We start from the raw sequence: 19,438 nt of genomic DNA on the forward strand, positions 1-19,438 counted from the left end.
TTCTTGGAACAACTAAGTCAGGGCAATGACAACGAAGGATTAACTACGACAAGTGGCTTCGGAATGACAATGTTAATTATGCAGTACGGTTGAAGAAGCAGCTGTACGACGAGTTTGTTGCTCGTTGGAATGCCTACAAAGCAGCCACTAGCAAAGTGAAGATAGTCATTACTGTAACAAAAGCAAACCGGTAAGCAGGTCTATATGTGAAACTTGAAACACGCGGAAACTAGCGAAACATTTAACAGCCGGTGAAATCGAGGCATCGCAATACGGACGAAGTCCAACGTTTCTATGGCATCAACGAAGAAACAGACGATTTGCTACTCGACAGGCGGGGCACTACTTGGGAAAAATTTCAATCATTTAATTTCCATATCTACCAATCCCAATCACCTCTGCTGTTGAAGGTCCAATGTAGGAAACTGACACCACCGAAGTCCATGCAATGCTGAAGGAACTGAAACCAGGGAAAGCCATCTGTCCTAATTATCTTCCGGCAGAGTTTTGTTTCTCAGTGGGGGAATGCAAGAGCAATCTTTTCAACCATATTACCAAAGAAGGTCAAAAACCAACAGATTGGCGATGGAGTTCCCATTCAAAAATAAGGACAGCCCTGCCGATTATCCTCATTACCGCCCGATCATACTTCTGAGCCACGCAATGGCGGATTTCACATCAATCTTCAACAAAAGGATTAGCAATTTAGCCAAACATACCACAAGCCAAGCTGGGTTCGTGTAAAATTATGGCACAACAGGAGCAATCCATGCTGCAGGGCTGTAACTTGAGAAACATTGTGAAAAGAATAAGAGAATTCGTCATGACTTTCTCGATCCTGAGAAAGCCTTCCATCGGGTACCTCATAACCTAATCAGTCGGCAGTACAAGAACTTGGCATTGTAGAGCACCATGTTGAGAGAGTATAATTGCTATACGAAGAACCAAGGAGTTATATTCAAGCTGCCGCAGGAGCGTGTACTGAATTCCACGGAACTGTAGAAGTCCACTCTATTACATCAGACCTGCACAATCAATCAATCAATCAATCAATCAATCAATCAATCAATACTGATCTGCATTTAGGGCAGTCGCCCAGGTGGCAGATTCCCTTCTGTTGCTTTCCTAGCCTTTTCCTAAAGGATTTCAAAGAAATTGGAAATTTATTGAATGTCTCCCTTGGTAAGTTATTCCAATCCCTAACTCCCCAACTAACCAACAAATTGTTAGTATATTATAACATACCACTTAGTCGAACAGCTCTTCTTCTTTCTCCCAGTTCTTCCCAACCCAAACTTTGGAACATTTTTGTAATGCTACTCTTTTGTCGGAAATCACTCAGAACAAATCAAGCTGCTTTTCTTTGGATTTTATCCAGTTCTTGAATCAGGTAATCCTGGTGAGGGTCCCATACAATGGAACCATATTCCAGTTGGGGGTCTTACCAGAGACTTATACGCCCTCTTCTCTACATCCTTACTACAACCCCTAAACACCCTCATAACCATGTGCAGAGATCTGTACCCTTTATTTACAATCCCATTTATGTGATTACCCCAATGAAGATCTTTCCTTATATTAACACCTAGATACTTACAATGATCCCCAAAAGGAACTTTCACCCCATCAATGCAGTAATTAAAACTGAGGGGATTTTTCCTATTTGTGAAACTCACAACCTGACTTTTAACCCCGCTTATCAACATACCATTGCCTGCTGTCCATCTCACAACATTTTCAAGGTTACGTTGCAGTTGCTCACAATCTTGTACCTTATTTATCACTCTATAGAGAATAACATCACCCCCAAAAAGCCTTACCTCCGATTCCACTCCTTTACTCATATCATTTATATATATATAAGAAAACATAAAGGTCCGATAATACTGCCTTGAGGAATTCCCCTCTTAATTATTACAGGGTCAGAAAAAGCTTCACCTACTCTAATTCCCTGAGATCTATTTTCTAGAAATATAGAACCCATTCAGTCACTCTTTTGTCTAGTCCAATTTCACTCACTTTTGCCAGTAGTCTCCCATGATCTACCCTATCAAATGCTTTAGACAGGTCAATCGTGATACAGTCCATTTGACCTCCTGAATCCAAGATATCTGCTATATCTTGCTGGAATCCTACAAGTTGAGCTTCAGTGGAATAACCATTCCTAAAACCGAACTGCCTTCTATCGAACCAGTTATTAATTTCACAAACATGTCTAATATAATCAGAAAGTATGCCTTCCCAAAGCTTACATACAATGCATGTCAAACTTACTGGCCTGTAATTTTCAGCTTTATGTCTATCACCCTTTCCTTTATACACAGGGGCTACAATAGCAACTCTCCATTCTGCTGGTATAGCTCCTCCGACCAAACAATAATCAAATAAGTACTTCAGATATGGTACTATATTCCAACCCATTGTCTTTAGTAGGTCCCCAGAAATCTTATCAATTCCAGCTGCTTTTCTAGTTTTCAACTTTCGTATCTTATTGTAAATGTCATCATTATCATATGTAAATTTTATTACTTCTTTGGCCTTAGTCTCCTCCTCTATCTCGACATTTTCCTTGTAACCAACAATCTTTACATACCGCTGACTGAATACTTCTGCCTTTTGATGAACCTCACATACACACTCCCCTTAATCATTAATTATTCCTGGAATGTCCTTCTTGGAACCTGTTTCTGCCTTTAAAACTACCTATACATACCCTTCCATTTTTCACTAAAAATTGTATGACTGCCAAATATGCTTGCCATCATGTTATCCTTAGCAGCCGTCTTGCTAGTTTCAATTCTCTAGTAATTTCCATAAATTTCTCCTTACTTCCACAGCCATTTCTAAAACTATTTCTCTCCAGTCTGCACATCCTTCTTCGTCTCTTTATTTCTCTATTATAATAAGGTGGGTCTTTACCATTCCTTACCACCCTAAAAGGTACAAACCTGTTTTGGCATTCCTCAACTATTTCTTTAAACCCATCCCAGAGTCTGTTTACATTATTATTTACCATTTTCTACCGATCATAGTTACTTTTTAGAAACTGCCTCATGCCTGATTTATCAGCCATATGGTACTGCCTAATAGTCCTACTTTTAAGACCTTCCTTTCTATCACATTTATTTTTATCTACCACAAAAACAGCTTCATGATCACTAATACCATCTATTACTTCAGTGTCCCTATAGAGCTCATCTGGTTTTATCAGCACCACATCCAAGATATTTTTCCCTCTGGTTGGTTCCATCACTTGCTGAGTCAGCTGTCCTTCCCATATTAACTTACTTGCCATTTGTTGGTCATGCTTCCTGTCGTTCGCATTTCCTTCCTAATTGACATCTGGCAAATTCACATCTCCTGCTACAATCACATTTCTCTCCATGTCATTTCGCACATAGCTGACTATCCTATCAAATAATTCCAAATCCACGTCATTGCTACCCTTTCCCGATCTGTACACTCCAAATACATCAAGTTGCCGATTATCTTTAGAAATGAGCCTTACACCTACAATTTCATGTGTCTCATCTTTAACTTTTTCGTAGCTTACAAATTCTTCTTTCACCAGAATGAACACTCCCCCTCCCACCATTCCTATCCTATCTCTATGATACACACTCCAGTGCCGTGAGAAAATTTCTGCATCCATTATATCATTTCTCAGCCGTGATTCAACTCCTATTACAATATCTGGTAAATATATATCTATTAAATTACTTAATTCTATTCCTTTCTTTACAATACTTCTACAGTTCAACACTGATAATTTTATGTCATCCCTACTTGATTTCCAGTTCCCTGTTCCCTTATCACCACTCGCTAGGCCACCCTGTTTCCCTGAATATACCTCCCTATTACCCTTCCAAACAAATTTCCTAACTTATACGTACCACTGCGGTTTAAGTGAAGGCCATCTGAGCGCAGATCCCTATCTCCTCACAGTCCAATGCCATGGATACTTCTCTTGAAAACGATGCCATTCAGGCTGAAAAAAATACGCTCGATCTCCAGCATCAAACAGAAGACTGGAACAATTGACTAGCACAATATATACTGCGCCTCAACAAAAAGAAGAGAGAATGCATGACAATATATCTCCGATGCACGATATCACCCGTTACCTAGCCGGACTGCTTCAGCCACACACAGGAAACACTGAACCCTACGTGAAGGACTCCCGACATTTCATCCAACTCCTTAAGGACCAATCAATTGAAAGTACGGACTTATTGGTAAGTTTTGACGTCACTTTTCACCAAGGTGCAGCTAACGGAAGTATTTCCACTACTAGACCAGAAACTTCCAGAAGACCTGTCAGCACTAGCTAAGGAATGCCTGAACGCCACTTATTTCTATTTCAACGGGGAGTTCTACGAACAGACAGAAGGGGCCGCGATGGGGTCGCCACTCTCTCCAGCAATAGCAAACATGTACATGGAACACTTCAAACAGAAAGCCTTAGTCACATCTATCCTGAAACCGAAATGTTTTCTCCGTTTTGTGGACGGCACATTCGTAATCTGGCCTCACGGGAGCAATAACCTACAGCTATTTCTCAACCATCTCAACTCTATTCACGCAAATATTCAGTTCACCATGGAAACTGAAGTAGACAGAAAACTAGCGTTCCTGGATGTCCTAGTAAAGCGTAACTCCAATGGGACTCTGAGTCATGCAGTATACAGGAAAACCACACACGTAGACAGGTACCTACACGCCTCGTCTCATCATCACCCATCACAAAAGCAGGCTGTCCTAACATCACTGGTACAAGGCCATAGCGATATCAGACGCAGAGCACCTCGAGGAAGAGAAAGAACACCTCACGAGAACCCTCAAGAAAAACGGCTACTCCCTCAACAACATCCGACGAGTCTTTAAAAAATCAGAAGAGAACAAAGAAAAGGTAGCCGTAGGAGAAAACAACGGGAAAGGAGAACTGACCCGCCCGAAAACAGCAATACTGATATACATTAAAAATACTACAGACAGGATAGGCAAGATACTGGACAAATACGGCATAAAAACCATCTATAAACCTCACCGGAAGCTAGCCCGTTATCTACCACCAGTAAAAGACAAAATATAATTACAGGTTCCTGGAGTATCACATTGAATGTAGCTGCGGAGCTTGTTATGTTGGGGAAACAAAACGTCTGATCTACACCCGCCTAAAAGAACATATCCGTCACACCAAGAACCAAAACACAGATATTTCAGCGGTAGCCAAGCATTCCTGCTGCTTGATGATGATGCTTATTATTTAAATGGGCCTAACATCGAGGTCATCAGCCCCTATGCCAAGCATTCCTAGGACACAAGGCACAGAATATCATCTGATAAGGCCAAGATCCTAGCAGCTCTCCCTTGGAATCTGGAAAGGAAAATCCGGAGGCTATCGAAATCAAGAAACATCCGAACAACATAAATTTAGAAGGAGGATATAGAATCAGTAATTCTTGGATGCCTACCATTCATAGTTTAAGACATACAGACCACAACATAAACCACGGGCTGAAACCCCATTACATAACAGAGCGGGCAAGCCCCCACTACCTGGATCTGATACATACCTTCCAGAACGCTCACGAGACAGCCAGGGCATACGTCAGCCAGAAAGACTAGAATATAAATGGCCAAGGTCAGGGCCACTCTAGTAGTGTAAATTGCTGCCTGGGAGACTGATTGCCTCGGATCGAGTAGGGGTATTTCAGTTGCCTTGACAAAGAATACCGCAATGTATTCGAAATGTCGGCAAACAGTACGTGATGTACAGAAAACTGCAACACGGTTCAACCTGCAAATTAAACTAAATAATTCTTCACACCGTGGAGGCTTCATCTCTAAGATACAGGGAGGATATTCTCAAAGTTAATAGGCAGTTCGACAACCTTCGAAAGAAAATGAGTAACTAGCTGGCTCGACTCGCGTTTCTGAAATGCTGCAGGGACAACAGCATTCTACAAGCATGTGTGAGACTGAAATATCATACCAAGAACCGACGGACAGACCGTATGCTTCACGAAAGCAGCATAAAACTCCTCAGGGAACGGATCAGTGACACCAGACAGACTCTGGACCACCTCAACAATAAATTATTTCATCTCCACCTGCAACTTGCCAGCACTTTGTCTCTCAATGACTGGACCACGTTAGACAGTATTAGCAACACACAATCCCAGTGTACACTGGAACTAGCCACTGCCAAACAAAACAAGAAATTCAACCTCCTCCTACTGAAACAGAAATCGAAACCACCTCCTCCACTGCAGAAGAATGTAATAGTTAACCTCACAGACAAGCCACTCAGTGAACCTAATACCTCGGTCTTGGAAAAAGGACTCAACTATGCAGTAGCTCCGAATAATATACCGATGGAAGAAATAATTAGCAAAGTTGAAATTGCAATCCGACATCTTCCTACCAAATCTGCAGAGGAGATCAGACAGGGTATATCATGTCTACTGAGAACCGCAAAGCTGCCGTCATGCAATTTGATCAAAGAAGAAATTCATGCCCTAAAAGAACTATGTCAAAATACGGATACAATCATCCTACCCGCAGATAAAGGCAACGCTATGGTGATAATGACATGCACCGACTACACTCGGAAAAAAGAACAATTACTCACCGATTCTACGCACAGAAAAATAAGAAACCCTACCAACCGCATTAAGAACAAACTCCACATACTAGTAAAAAATTCCAGTATCCCAGCCGAAATACAGAAGAAGCTGTTATCGTCGGACCTGATACCTTCTAAATTGTATGCCCTTCCTAAAATCCATAAAGAAGGCATACCTCTGCGAACTATCGTGAGCGCTATAGGATCTCTGATGCACGATATCGCCTGTTACCTAGCTGGACTGCTTTAGCCACATACAGGACACACTGAAACCTATGTGAAGGACTCCCAACATTTATCCAGCTCCTTAAGGACCAACCAATTTAAAGTACGGACTTATTAGTAAGTTTCGACGTCACGTCATTTTTCACCAAGGTGCCACTAACAGAAGTACTTCCCCTACTAGACCAGAAACTTCCAGAAGACCTGTCAACACTAGCTAAAGAATGTCTAAATGCCACTTATTGCTGTATCAATGGGGAGTTCTATGAACAGACAGAAAGGCCGTGATGGGGTCGCCCCTCTCTCCAATAATAGGAAACATGTATATGGAACACTTCGAACAGAAAGCCTTAGCCACACCTACCCTGAAATCGAAATATTTTCTCTGTTTTGTGGATGACACATTTGTAAACTAGCCTCACGGGAGCAATAACCTACAGCTATTTCTCGACCATCTCAACTCTATTCACGCAAATATTCAGTTCACCATGGAAATCGAAGTAAGTGGAAAACTACAATTCCTGGATGTCCTAGTGAAGCCCAACTCCAATGGGACTCCGAATCATGCAGTATTCAGAAAACCACACACACAGACAGGTACCTACATGCCTCAACTCATTATCACCCATCAGTAAAGCAGACTGTCCTAACATCACCGGTAAATAGGACCATAGCGATATCAGACGCAGAGCACCACGAGGAAGAGAAAGAACACCTCACGAGAACCCTCAAGAAAAACGGCTACTCACACAATAGCATACGATGAGTCTTAAAAAAACATCATATCCGTCACACGAAGAACCAAAACACAGATATTTCAGCGGAAGCCAAGCATTCCTAGGAAACAAGGCACGGAATATCATTTGATAAGACCAAGATCCTAGCAGCTACCCCTTGGAATCTGGAGTGGAAAATCCGCGAGGCAATCGAAATCAACAAACATCCGAACAACATAAATTTAGAAGAAGGATATAAAATCAGTAATACTTGGATGCCTATCATTCTTAGTTTAAGACATACAGACCACAACATAAACACACGGGCGGAAACTCCATTACATTACAGCGCGGGCAAGCCCCCAATACCTGGCTCTGACACATACCTTCCAGAACGCTCACGAGATAGTCAGGGCTTACGTCAGCCAGAAAGACTAGGATATAAAAGGCCAAGGTCAGGGCCACTGTAGTAGTGTAAATTGCTGCCTGGGAGACTGATTACCTCGGATCGAGTAGGGGTATTTCATTCACCTTGACAAAGAATACTGCAATGTACTCGAAAAGTCGGCAAACTGTACGTGATGTACACTTAGGGGCCGATGACCTTCGATGTTAGGCCCCTTAAAACAACAAGCAACATCATCATCATCATCACGCGATGTACAGAAAACTACAACATGGTTCAACCTGGGAATTAAACTAAATAATTCTTCACACTGTGGAAGCTTCACCTCTAAGATATAACCATGAAGAGGCACAACCTATTCCGTACTGTATAGGATTTGTAGTGTACGTACTTTGTTTCTTCTTTGATGTATGGCAACAGCTGATCATCAGCATGTTCTTCTATGAATATTTCCTCCTTAATATCTTCGGACGGCTATAAATAAAAAAGAACAAAAGTAGAATAAAGAAGTAAGGGAATAAAAATATATATGCCTAAACAAGAAACAGCTGAGGAAATAAATTTCATAGTGGCACAAGAAGAGTACAAATAACATATCTCCCATTTTTAAAATACAAAAAGGGAAAGGGACAATCAAATCAAAATCATTTTAAATACAAAAGAGCTGCCTACCTTGGTGGCAAATGGTACACACAAAAAATATACATTTTTATCAAGCACTAAATCTTAAATGGACAGAGAAGAAGACAGTTTCCTAAAACACAGTATTATACAATTTACACTAATTATTTTCTACAAAACACACAGCTCATCCTTAAAAGAATTGCATTATTTACAAAATTCTGCTCATAGTATCTTCTGTATTTTACAAACAATCAACTTGTATACATGTGGAATTAATTCAAATAATACTATAATACTATAATACTATGGGTATGTGTGATGGCGCCAACTGCTGCTGTTGTGTGAAACGCCTCTCCAGTAAATCTCGTTAATTAGCAAGATTAACAGCCAACAAGTGCCATTTGTGACTTTCTCAGTGTAACTGTGTAACTAAACTGTCATTGACCTGAAGCATCTTTCAGTATGTCCGCTAAAGAAGCTATTCGTCGTGTAGCGTCTATTGAAGATGTTATGAAGGACTTCCAAGGCCGCTTGGAACATGTCATAAGCTGCACCTGCCGCGCGGATGAGCTGCAGCGGCTAAAGGCTGAGTTCTCTCAGTTCCAAGAAAAGGTGTCTAGTGAGCTGAAAGACATAACAAAAAAACTGGAATTTACTGAAGAGCACCTCGAACAACAGGCCGAACTGCTTGATGAAGCTGAACAGTACAGCCGGCGGAACTGCTTAGTGCTGCATGGTATTCCAGAGGAGCCGGCAGAGAACGTTTACGATAAAGTTATCAACACGATGAAGGGCAAGTTAAATGTAGATATAACTATGTCTGATATAGATCGTTGCCATCGTTTAGGGGTGCTAAAATGAACCACAGCTCAGGTTGTTGCTTCGGGCAAGCGCCCTATAATTATAAAATTCGTACGTTATCATGACCGGGACAGAGTATGGAGGGCCAAGCAGCTGTTAAAAGGAACTGGCCTTCTACTGACTGAATCCCTGACAGGTATCAGAAAAACTATTCTAAACAGGGCACGTGATCATTTCGGACTCCGACGGGTGTGGACACAGGACGGCCGCATTGTTGTTTTGAAAGACAATGGACAGAAAATGTTTGTTAGCAGCATGGCACAATTAATAAGCCTTATGTGAGCAACGAGATTGACTAGGAAAAACAATGAGTGATATAATAGTGTATAATGTTTGTGTATTTGAATGTGGTTGTGTGTGCGAGTGATTGTGTAAATATTTCTGGAGGTGCTTATGAAACAACTAGGGTGAATAGTTTGAATTTTTCTGTTGACAATGGCTAACGTAAATGAGTCAATTATTTATACCGAACAGCATGTCCGTGATGTAATTGACCCTATCCCTCTTCATTGTCGTCCGCCTTCACCCTTAACTCCCGTATGCAGTTATCAGACTGTGCCACATAAGAGGCTTCTGATAAGTTCACCTGCATACACCCCAGCATCAGTGGGTAGGGTCTGACACATCCCACTCTGACGAGTCTAGTGTCAGACCTAAGACGAAATGCTGGTTAATAGAGCAAACGCCTGAAAAGCCAACATCTAATTTTTGATCCAAGTACTAAAGTCATAGACTTAAATATTGGTAACATCTTATGTGTTAAATTCTCGATTTCTTAATGTTTACTTTAATAATTTAGCCACGTCCTTATAGCCACCCATTTAGTCACTATTTTATCTAGCCCAACTGCATTAATTTTTGTCAATAGTCTTCCAAGGTCTACCCTATTGAAAGCCTTAGATATGTCAATCGTGATACATTTGACCTCCTGAATCTAATATACCTGCTATATCTTGCTGGAAAATACAGGGTGAGCTTCAGTGGAATGATGTTTCCTAAACCTGAACTACTTTCTATCAAACCAGTTGTTAATTTCGTAAATGTGTACAATCAGACAGAATGCATTCCGAGAACTTGCATGCAACACCAGTCAAGATGACTAGTTTGTAATTACTGGCTTATAAGTTGATCACATTTTCTTTATAAACAGGATGCAACCACACTAATTCTTCATTCATCCAGTATAGCTGCTTCATACACACACAAATCAATTAAGAACTACAGATTTGGTTCTATATCAAAACGAACTGACTTTCGTATACTCCCAGAAATTTTACCAACCCAGGAGAATTTCTAGATTTAAATTTTTGTATCTTATTTTCAATGTCTGTTTTATATTGTAGATCCATGTGAACATAAGATGTTCATTTTAAGGACACTTCCTCTAAAGCATTACTTTGTCAATTTTATATATTTTTCATCTAAACAGTGTTATGTGGCTGCAGATGTTGATAATATACGAAACATGTACCACTTTTGACCATTAAAAATTGCCTTAAGCAATCATTGTATCGACTAGGTGGAAAATAAATAAATACTTAATTGTGAATCTATTGAAGTGCGATACGGACCATGAAGGTGATTTTATGTAATATCATATGCCTCACGAGTGACGGGTGTGATGCCCACTTGCTGGTGAACGGCGTCTTTTTCACATGATACAGGACTGCAATCCCCATGGACGAGCGGAGTATACATATTCCCATGTTGTATAATTGCTACTCCATACCCTTCTCAGTCAATATTCAAGACGTACACAGAAACAAGATGTAGTACCATGCAGTATATTCTGGACTTCAGATGTAGTAACACCATTCAGTCACAGAGTGTGACTTCCCTTCATCTCATCCATGCTGTCCGACTCGTTGGCTGAATAGTCAGCATACTGGCCTTCGGTCCAGAGGGTCCCGAGTTCGATTCCTGGTCGGGTCGGGGATTTTAACCTTAATTGGTTAATTCCAATGGCCCGGGGGCTGGGTGTTTGTGCTGTCCCCAACATCCCTGCAACTCACACACCACACATAACACTATCCTCCACCACAATAACACGCAGTTACCTACACATGGCAGATGCCGCCCACCCTCATCGAAGAGTCAGCCTTACAAGGGCTGCACTCGGCTAGAAATAGCCACACGAAATTAATTATTACATCTCATCCATGCCGCCTTAATCATAATTCGCACATCAACAACTACCATAATATCAGTCTGTAGGTAAGAACAGATACCTGAATCAATTTGGATGGAGCCATTAGATGGTTTGGATGACTCCAGGTATTCACTCGTATTTTTGTTCATTCAGACATGGTATTGTAAGAAACAGGTATACCGATCTTCACCTTGATGCTGCAGTTCCATTCTGGGTCTATCAGCAAGTGCAATATCATCTTCATATAAGGGAGTCTTAGAAACACTCCTTTGTAGGTGCCATGTGGTGGTGTCCATGCTGCGGACAAAGGGCAATGGGGTCAGAGTGGTACATTGGTGTGCACACCAACTTCCAGTGAGAAGCTCTCTGAGACATTGGCAAAGCAACATACACAACCTCTGGTGTTCGTGTATAGCATCTTGATCCAAATTATAAGCATTTCTGGTACACCAGATCACATGGTTTGGAACCCGGTCAAAAGTCATTCCGAGATCAAGGAAGGCAATGTACACTGACTGATGATGCTCTCAGTGCTTTTCAATTAGCATTCTGGCAGTGAAAATTGGATGAGTTATTCCAGCACCCTTAATGAAGATGCACTGTTTAGCTATAATGCCGACAATTTCACCCAATCAATGATGAAGGATACTCCCAAAGGTCTCCTCATGTACAATTGGGGGCAAATTTGACGGTAATTTGCACATCTGCTGGATTGTCATTTTGCTTAAAAATAGTCACAAGGATGTTTGTAGCCCAATGACTGGGAACAGAGCCAGAGTCAACTCTGGCACTGAACAGGCTTGTCAGCCTGTTGATAATGTGTTCTTTAAATTGCTACAACTTCCAGAGGTTTGCTGGAAGGTCATCTAGTCCTGGCACTTTTTGGTTCTTAATACTCCTAATGGCACTGTCGACTTCCTTTGATGGGATGCATAAGATGGGACTCACCATCTGGAATAGGGTGATGGAATTTTTTTGCCAGTGGCTTTACGTCGCACCGATACAGATAGGTCTTATGGCGACGATGGGATAGGAAAGGCCTAGGATCGGGAACAAAGTGGCCATGGCCTTAATTGCCTGGTGTGAAGATGAGAAACCACGGAAAACCATCTTCAGGGCTGCCGACTGTGGGGTTCGAACCCACTATCTTCCGGATGCGAGCTCACAGCTGCGCACTCCAAACTGCATGGCCAACTCGCCCGGTATGATGGAATTCAATGCAGGAAATATCTACAAATGTTGTAGCCAATGTTTGAGGATTTCTTGTTTGTCCTGCAATTACTGGTCATATTTGCCTCTAATGCACACAGAGTGCTTAATACTTGTGTCAATTTTGGTCAGCTGGAAAAGTGTTCTTTTTTATTCCTTTGAGTTCAGTGGTGTGCAGTGTTTATCAGAACTATACTGACAAAAAGTCAAGGATGCTCTTCGTGTATGTTAAGAACAATGGTTCAATCAGGCTGACAGGGAAAATTATTCTTTTTGAGAAAATTGGGTTAAAGTGTTCCTTCCGGGTGCGCAATTCAAACTGACGAGCTGCTACCGTGTTTCAGGGAAGATAAGGGTAGACAGTTGTTGTGGAGTGCATGATGCAGACAACACCATGAAATATAACAGATTCTCTGCAATACGACAACACATACAAGACTCTAAACATAATTTCATCAAAATTGAACAGGACATGGAAATACTTAAAATTATTAAGACAACTGAAAATTATTTCATTCACCTTGACAAATACTTCAACACGAATTTCAATTTAAACACATTTCTGAATAACACAATATTCTATTAGACTTCCTCACTTTCATTTTAAAATATGCTAAATTTCTTAACTCGAATTTGATTTTCCGTGCCTTACACAGTTCCTAGCCACGTTTTCTATCTCGAACAACCCATCCACGTGACCAACCTTATTTCTCTATCACATCCTTTCCTTTCTTCTTTCTTCATTCCACTTCCCGCTCTATTAATCACCTCCCATCTAATTCAACCTCACCTGCTTTAGTCATTATTTATATTCCGATCCACACCTATTTATCTTCTATTAACATCTTTGTTTTCCTTTCTCTTTCCCGCATTGAACTGCGTATTATAATATCACTTACAGTTCAGATCATTACAACATTTAAATTTAAACCTTACGCCACCTCAAGAACTACCCAAGCTCTTAACTTCAAAGAAATCAGACGCTGTATAAATGTGTCTCTCAACTGTTCTAATACTGCGCTTTTTCTTCTTTTGACAATTGTTTCTTATGTCAACAGTTCTCCTTCTCCAAATTTCAAGAATCTGACATACAAGATTTTATAAACATTAATATATATTTTTATCGTCAAATACAATGACTTAGCAAATGTCATGGGATAGTCACCTAATAGCGTGTGGGGCCTCGTCTGGCCCCGCGAACTGCAGTGAGATACCGTGAAATTGAGTCGACAAGTCCCTGGTAGTCCTCTGGACGCAGTTGGCACCAAATCGTTTGCAGAGCAGTCGCCAATGTTGGTCTGTTCGTGGGTGGAGAATCCATGGCACGGAGCCTGCATTCCAGGACATCCCAGATATGCTCGATAGGGTTCATATCGGGGCTCCTGGGTGGCCATGGCAGTCGTTGGACCTCCGCTGCATGTTCCTGGAACCATTCCCGGGCAACGTGGGAGCGATGTGGCGGCGCGTTATCATCTTGAAATACCGCAGAACCATTTGGGCGCTGGAAGGCCAAAAATGGCTGGAGATAGTCTCCCAGCAGCTCAACATACCACGTACCATTCAAAGTCCCTTCCAGAACAATTAGGGGGCCCATTCCATACCGGGAAAATAAACTCCAGACCATAACACCAGCGCCCTGGACCACATATTCGAGTCAAGCGGGATCCATCGCTTCATGTGGTCTGCGCCATACACGGTGCCTCCCATCGGCATGGTGCATTTGAAATCATGATTCGTCCGGCAATATCACGTTATGCCATTGTTCCAGTCTCTATCCGTGGTGACAAGCGACAAATGTGCGTCGTTGTGCCCGATGATGTTGGGTTAACAGTGGCACCCGAGTGCGGCGCCGGCTCCCTTACCCCATAGGACCCATGCTCCTACGGATCCTCCAATGGGATATGTGTCCAGAACAGCCTGTTTTGAATTGAGCCATGATTTGTTGTTCGGTTGTCTGTCTGTCAGTACTGACAATCTGTCTCAGATGTTGCCGGTCACGGTTATCGAGGGTGGCTGGACGGACGGTCATTCGTCAGTTGTGGATAGTGATACACGCATTCAACCATTCACGATACACCCTGGACATGGTTGATCGTGTGAAGCCGAATTCCCGCACCACTTCCGAAATCGCACTTCCAATCTGTCGGGCACCGACCGCCATATACCGTTCGAATGGTGTCAGCTCACAACGACGTTCCATGTTACACCTGTCACATGCACAGTCACTGCTCACAAGGTCTTCTATACAACTGCCGCTGGCACAGGGGGCGTGTGGTGCGCAGACAACGCACCTGCGCATCAGTGCTCCGCTATCCTATGACATTCGCTCAGTCAGTGTATATTAAACAGTATTGTACGATTTCACGTCTAGCAGCGTTTGCAGGCTTGCTCCTTGAACCATTTATATTGTCATCAAATTTCACAATCATCCAGAGGCACAGTGCCGGTTAACACATACGTTTTTGGGCTCTCCAAGAACTTGCGTCTGGCTTCATTTGTGTGATTGATCCTCGAATTCTTCAGGTTTTTGGGAACATTCAACACACGGTGCTAATTCCTAACGTGTTATAGTGCTTCATGATCCACAACAATGAAACTATTGTTTTCCTGTGCATTGCTTTTTTATATTTTAAGTGATTGGCTGATAATGACCCAGAACAATGGTCGAAACCAATGCCGCTTGTAATCAACTAGAATTTTAACATTACATTTCTAATTCAAATTGTATTTAAAAGGATGAACCGTTATATATCTCACTTCAATTAATTGTGTTCCCACTACAATTATATAAGATATTCTACGCCAAGCGATGTTTATTAGCCGTGACATCTTACAAAGGTAACACTTTATTTCGTCTTCTGCAAAACATAACCACTAGAATATTCATTCCAGAACACATGAGGTATGCATAAATAATCTGAACGAGCAAGTTAAGTGTCAACTGACATTTAAATAGGCATGGTTGGAGCACATATTTATGTGCCGTTTTAGTTTCGGTGTGTGTGTGACGTGTGTGCATGTGTATGTATGTGAGGAAGCCCACTGTTACAAGAAGCCTGCAAGACAAAGAACAAGGGGAATTATCATGCTGCTTGCAAGAGAAATCTCTACTTTCATCATGGTTTACCTTGCAACAGATATGCCTTCCGGAATGTGCTACTAAAATGGGAGATTCCAACACAAGCTAAAGGGTGCTAAAGGGACAAATAGTGAGACACTGCCAGCCAGGACTGAATCAAATTCCATCATAAAAATGTAAGTGCCCTTTTTAAATATTAATTTCCCTTCAGGAAGACTTACTTCTCGATATAATATTTTCTATTACTTTGTGTTCTTACAGAGCCTTATCACTTCTGATCTAGGGCCGATGACCTTCGATATTAGACCCCTTAAAATAACAAGAAAGCAGCTTCTGATCTATTTATTGGTGTTAGTAAATTTTGTGAATGATTGAAATACACTCATGTCCATAAAATTTAGGACACCTTGAAAGACTAGGGATAGGAAGTTCACATTCACAGGAAATGTGCATTAGTATGTTCTGAAGAAAAGGTTAGCATTTGAACCATGTCGACCCTCAGGTTGAAAGTCCACATCGGTATCTCTGCGCACCACCACCGACAGTTAAATTGTTCCTGCGGCTATTGTATTGCTATAGATCGAAGGTAATGGATCAGTGTGACTTGAGACGACGTGCAGGATGCCTCGCAGACGTATGCAAGAAAAGTACTGTCAAATGAGTGAGTTTCAAAGAGGGCGTATTATTGGCATGAATGTGATGGATCTATCAGAGAAATTGCTGATTGTGTGCGAAGAAGTGTGTCGGCAGTGCAATGCGTGTGTAAAGAACGTTCAAAGAAGGCCGTAGAACACAACGAGATGGGTCTGGTCACACCACCCAGACCACCCCACGCCGCCACCACACCCCAAGAAGATCGCCACCTCATTAGAATGGCATTGCAGCATATATCTACGTCCTCCTCGGCTCTGGCGCAATAGTGGAACAGTGCAACATATCGTATAATATCAGGAGTGACAGTCCATCACTGTTTATTACGATCTGCTTGCCGCCGCGTTGTCCACTTCTCCGCCTACCCTTGACTAATGTGCGTGAACATGCTGGACTTTTCTTTTGCTATTGGCTTTATGTCGCACCGACACAGATATGTCTTATGGCGACGATGGGACAGGAAAAGGCTAGGAGTGGGAAGGAAGCGGCCGTGGCCTTAATTAAGGTACAGCCCCATCATTTGCCTGGTATGAAAATGGGAAACCACGGAAAACCATCTTCAGGGCTGCCAACAGTGGGGTTTGAACCTACTATCTCCCGAATACTGGATACCAGCCGCACTTAAGCGACTGCAGCTATCGAGCTAGGTAACATACTAGACTGCACTGGTGTAAGGAACGACGTCACTGGGGACAGGAATGGCAGCAGATAGTGTTTTCGGACGAATCCAGGTTCTGTTTGAAAATGATGGCCACATTTTGGTTCGCTGCAAACAGGAGGGCGGCATCACAATGACTACATTCGCACAAGACATACAGCGCCCAATCAAGGCCTTATGGTGTGGGGTGTTATTGGGTACAACCACAAATCCAAGTTGGAGCGTGTCCAGGTAACTGTTACCAGTTTGACGTACGTGAATGACATCCTGCGACCCGTAGCCATACCCCTTCTATACGACACCGCAGACGCCATATTTCAACATAACAATGCGTGTGGGTATGTTTTCCTTGTGTAATTTAGGTAAGGATATGGCCATGGGAATAATAGGGTTCATGTGGATTAGTCTTTGCTGCTCTTGTTCATTGAATAAGAAAACTGAATTCTTTATTAGTGTTTTTAAATTTCGTTATTTCTGGTTGTAGGTTCCTTGTTGACTATTGAAAATGTCGCAACTGCAAGAAAGTTTTCAGTTTTTGTAATATATTTGTTCCTGTCTAATAAAATTGTGGTCCCTCCTTTGTCCGCTTAACTTCCTATGATGTTATTGTAATTAGCTTTGGTTTTTAATCCTTGAATTAGATTTGTATGGTTGGAATCAGAAGTTTTATTTAACACCTTAGTCACTGTCTGTAATTTTGTTTTTATTTTTAACCTGGTATCGTTTTGTAAATCTAAGGGGAGTTTCAAATTATTCAACTCAACCTCCGCTATAGTAGTGTTGATCACATCCCTTTCTTTTCGTGTACTGGGCCAATTATGCTGTATTCCTTTGCTTAACAGGTAAATTTCTTTTTCTGAGAAGTTTGTTTTTGTCATATTATGACCATGGCTGTTGAGTTGTTAAAAGGTGGAATTCTTTTTATTTTTTCGACATTCTTGTTGAGTAACTGTAGCTGAGTTTCCTTTAAGTACCATAAGAAAGTTTATTATCTAAAGTCGTTTGTTTCCTGCTTACGGTGTCATTTATCTTGTAATCTACATGTAGCTGAAAGGAACTCCATTCTACTGGGGATATGGGTTGAGATACTGCTAAGTGTATCTTGTTTAAATGTAAACTTAATTGTAACTTCTTTTGAAAGAATGTTTTGATTTCGTCCTTAAGCCAGATTACATTGGTTCTATTTTGGGTTTTAGTTAAATTGGGAGCAGGTAAGCCTTTCCTCTGAACATGTCTCAAAATGTAGGGACCAAATTTAGTCGTAGACATTCTTTTAAATAAGCTGCCTTGATTTATTTTACAGACCTTTACCTTTAGTTTGAGGTATTTGTTTAACTTATAGGGAGCCTGGTTGGCTGTGACATTACATGTTGCATATCTCATGACTGGTCCGTGTTAAAATGTCACTAATTTAACAATGTTACAAAAGTTTATTGAGATCCACATATTCAATACATGTAGGGTTCGTAAAATTAAGATTTACATCTTGTCATACTAATTTAATGGGACATGTTTCGCCCATTGCATGGGCATCATCAGCCATGATCTCATGCCTAAAGAATAAAAATGAGGATCCTGAATACTCAAGTCAAAGTGTTACATAGAGAAACAAGTGTGTTATAAAAATGAGGAAACTTGATGAAAGTTCACAAACCACAATTTACACAATAAAACATGTTTTAAAAATATGAGTGAGAATAATGGTTAATGTTGGTGCAGCCTCAAATTAATATCTTAAAAACACTTTTCAAAATAGCCAATCTGTCCATATTAATATGAATGATAAGAATGCCTATAGCTAAAAATATGGTTTAAGGCAACTCAATTTGAAGTCATAGAATGGTTACTATGAACCTTAAGTAGTTAAATCATTGAAAGATGACACTGAATATTCATGCAGAAGCTTGTAGTGTTATCATAGAGTGTACAGCTGTGTGACTGATGGAGTTATTTTTGTTATTAAACCTGTATTTGTAAGGTGAGTCCACAGCTAAAAAAATCAAGGCCTTCCTGCAAACAACCCTCAGAAAACCAACTCTTCACACAACTGCAGGCATGGGACTAGGGTAACCAACTGAAAATTTCCAAAAGCAGGACATTGCTAAGCAAAAAGCACGACATTTAAGAAAAATGCCTGACAATTTCAATCAATAAAAAAATTGTAGATATATTACATACAACTTGTTACAAAAGGAAATACCTTACTTAATGAACAGTCCTTGCTGCAGTTTATAT

At 41.2% G+C, this 19,438-nt stretch overlaps 1 protein-coding gene across 1 annotated transcript in view; it reads right to left on the bottom strand.

Annotated features, from left to right (window-relative positions):
* The window catches only part of LOC137496916 (oocyte zinc finger protein XlCOF19-like), a 132,208-nt gene that overhangs the window by 25,070 nt on the left and 87,700 nt on the right, over nt 1-19,438 (bottom strand). Inside the window, exon 5 of the mRNA XM_068230896.1 lies at nt 8,364-8,446. Within this exon, the coding sequence (XP_068086997.1) occupies nt 8,364-8,446 (83 nt within the window). The remainder of the gene's footprint in view (nt 1-8,363; nt 8,447-19,438) is intronic.

This window comes from Anabrus simplex, chromosome X, assembly GCF_040414725.1.
Source record: "Anabrus simplex isolate iqAnaSimp1 chromosome X, ASM4041472v1, whole genome shotgun sequence".
NCBI classification, from domain to species: Eukaryota; Metazoa; Arthropoda; class Insecta; order Orthoptera; family Tettigoniidae; genus Anabrus; species Anabrus simplex.